Raw genomic sequence first — 3,503 nt, 5'->3', positions numbered from 1 at the left:
GTCACTTCCACCTCCACCAGAAACTCTCCCTCTGAGTGCCAGAATATACCAGACCTTATATACAGCTGCCAGTTTGATGGATCTTCTTGAATGTTTCAAAGGAACTTTAGTCTCGATACATTCAAAATTATGAGTCAGATAATAAAATTAATAAAACAGCTATCATTTATTCAGCACTTACTATGTGATACTGTCCCAACCGTTTTACATAAAAATCTCATTTAATCTTTTACAAACAGGGAAACTGAGGCACATAGAAATTTCCCCCAAACCCCAGCTGGTAGAAAGCAGTGTTTTCAAATCTAGGCAACCTAACTCCAGAGCCTGGGTTCTTATCCCCTAGGCTACACAGCCTGCTCCTGCTTTCCTAATCCCTAATCTGATGCATCCTGGTTCCTCTTTTGGTGTTCACAATTGAGGAGAACGGCACCAGCATCCAGGGCCTCTCACCTGTGCCACGGCAGCAGCTCTGAACTGGCTTCCACGTGGTCACCCCTCCCTCCTCCTCCCACCCCACTGCTTTCTGCACTGCAGTCAGTGTGATTTTTTTCAAGTCATAACTCTGATTGGGTTATCTCCCTGTCCACTCCTCCCACCCTCATATACCCATACACCTCCTCCAAAGTTCAGTCCCATTGCTCTTAAAAAACAAAAACAAAAAACCTGACAAACATGAACAACAGGGACCGAAGTATCCAGTTTTTACTCAAGTGTTCTAGTTTCTGCCGTCTCCCTGGCTTAGTCCTCTGATGTAGCCTGTGTCTGGAATGTTCCTTTTGCCCCTTCTTACCCTAGTAATTTGTTATGTTTAGCTCAAGTGACATTTCCTTGGGAAATCTTTTGGGACTGGACAGACTATGGCAAATATCTTTACATTATGGTAGCACATGGTCTTTTTTCTTCATAGATCTCATTCATATTTATCATTTCTATTTTTTGCATGTGATTTTTTATTAAGTTTCATTTCTTTTTGAAAGAAGGGGCTAAAATTGTATGCTTAGTGCCTGGCACAGTGCCTTGCACACAGAAGCACAATAAACATTTGTTGAATAAATAAATGAACACAGCCAAAGTCTCCAGATGCTAAACAGAAAAACCAACATCATATTTCATCAAGAAATATACTTACACTCACTGATTCATCTGTTTCTGGAGTTTCTGCTGTTCCACTGTCGTAGTTTCCCAATTGAGCCATTTCTAAGTTAAAAAAAAAAAAAAAGGTAAGCTTAATAAAAATATTGCAATTGGATAAGAATACTAAGCTGAAACAAAAGAAAAATAGTTTCTCCAATATTAAAAAAATTGCTCTATATTCCAATGTGCCTATGGGAAAATCTTAAATCTAAAAAAAGGCAGCAACTGGTATTTTGAAATTGTTCACTACATGCCCCTCCCCAGAACCCCGTTTCTTGCAAACACCTAGACATAGGAACTTTAGAGGCTGGGCATAGGAACTAATTGGCTGATGCAATCACCATAGCTTGGAAAGGCTTTGGTGGGTCAACAACTCTGCTTAGAATCAGGTATCCGAGAGAGGTAAGTCTTTCCAGGCTCTGGCGGGCATCAAAGCAGCACTGACTACAGCTAGGGAACGATTCTTAAGTTGTGGTTCATATCTCTTGTTCCATTCCTTCATATCCACTGAGAAATACCCTGCCAAAGACACTAAGAGTTTGAAATTTGTCAGAGAGGAAGTAATAATGGTGGTTAAGAGGGATTTGGATATTAAAAGACTTAGGTTACCACTACTATCTGCATTTACTGACTGACTGACCTTTTAACTTCAAGCTCTTCTGCTGTAAAACGTAAACAATATTACTTACTTCTTAGAGCTTTTTGTGAGTACTGTATGTGATAATGCATGTAAAGCTCTTAGCATACTAATAAAAATTAAATGCTTACTAAATGTTGACTGTTATTTATTATTAATTATATTGTGTAATCAGCCTTGGATTGGGTATCACATGCTTGACACTAGCTTTAAGTACTACCCTGATGATTCAGTTAAGAGACAAAAGTGTCTAAATTGATCAATTCGCATTGGAATACATCCTTGAATTTATAGAAGTAGATGAGAAAATCAAATTCTTTTACTGTTCATTTTTTTAAACTTTTAAAAAATCATTTTTTATTTAAAAAACATGAAATAATTTTCTCTAAAACTATGATAGGTCTTAGCTCAGTGACAGGATCAGAGATAATATTTTCTTCTTTTACTTGTACTTTCCAATTTTTCAAAATTGAACATGCATAATAAAAGTCAGTTTTTAGTTACATATTTTTGTGTGCATCTAAATATATTTAAAATTTTCAATTTAAATAAACTTAATTTTATTTAAAATTAAATAATTAAAAATTTCTTAGGTTCTTATTTTCTGTATTCACGTTCTCATAAATATGATCATCCCTTCTGGGCAGATATTATGCATAAGAGATACGAAGCAAAACAACATTGGAGTATTACCTTTAGATAAAAATTTATAAATTCTAGATTCTGGAATAAGTGGACATTGACAACAACCTTCTCAGTTTACCTATAGGGGAAATTCCAGAATAAAAATGAGTTCAGCGCAAACTATGTACTTTCTTGGTCTCATTCAAATGATGTCAATGTCCAATATGACTAGCACCTTAGATTTGTGGACTTGGAGGTGAACTAAAATGCATCTAGTTGGAAGGGCTCTCAAGGAAAGGGACAAATATTAATAGTGTTTAAATAAAACAGCAACAGCAGCTAACATCTATTAAACACTTACTATGTTAAACAATTACAAATATAAACATATAATCCTCAAAACAATCCTATAAGTAGATGCTATTATTATCTCTTTTTTTTTTTTTTTGAGACGGAGTCAGCGTGGCTGGAGTGCAGTGGTGCGATCTCGGCTCACTGCAAGCTCCGCCTCCCGGGTTCACGCCATTCTTCTGCCTCAGCCTCCCGAGTAGCTGGGACTATAGGCGCCCGCCACCACGCCCAGCTAATTTTTGTATTTTTACTAGAGACGGGTTTCACCATGTTGGCCAGGCTACTCTCAAACTCCTGACCTCAGTTGATCCACTCACCGTGGTGCAATTGTTTATTAAATTACCTGGAGAAGTCATATTTCAAATGTTAACAAATAGATTAAAAACTAGCCTCAGGGCCAGGTACCCTGGCTCATGCCTGTAATGCCGGCACTTTGGGAGGCGGAGGCAGGCAGATCACCTGAGGTTAGGAGTTCGAGACCAGCCTGGCCAACATGGTAAAACCTTGTCTCTACTAAAAATATAAAAATTAGCTGGGCATGGTGACACACGTCTGTAGTCCCAGATACTCGGGAGGCTGAGGCAGGAGAATCACTTGAACTGAGGAGGCAGAGGTTGCAGTGAGCTGAGATCATACCACTGCACTCCAGCCTGGGCAACGAAGCAAGACTTCGTCTCCAAAAAAAAATCAAAAAAAAAAAAAACAAAAAAAAACCCACCCCAAAAAACAAACAAAAACTAGCCTCAGATCTTAAATT

At 38.0% G+C, this 3,503-nt stretch overlaps 1 protein-coding gene across 2 annotated transcripts in view; it reads right to left on the bottom strand.

The window, feature by feature from the left end:
• Positions 1-3,503, bottom strand: part of LOC105539952 (microtubule-associated serine/threonine-protein kinase 4) — a 360,921-nt gene that overhangs the window by 51,269 nt on the left and 306,149 nt on the right. For both annotated transcript variants that reach the window (XM_011980417.1, XM_011980425.1), the window contains one exon: positions 1,130-1,197. In XM_011980417.1, the coding sequence (XP_011835807.1) occupies positions 1,130-1,197 (68 nt within the window). The remainder of the gene's footprint in view (positions 1-1,129; positions 1,198-3,503) is intronic.

This window comes from Mandrillus leucophaeus, unplaced genomic scaffold (assembly GCF_000951045.1).
Source record: "Mandrillus leucophaeus isolate KB7577 unplaced genomic scaffold, Mleu.le_1.0 Scaffold1042, whole genome shotgun sequence".
Classification (NCBI taxonomy): Eukaryota; Metazoa; Chordata; class Mammalia; order Primates; family Cercopithecidae; genus Mandrillus; species Mandrillus leucophaeus.
The sequence above is the reverse complement of the archived record's forward strand: the minus strand, read 5'-3'. Positions and strand labels throughout refer to the sequence as shown.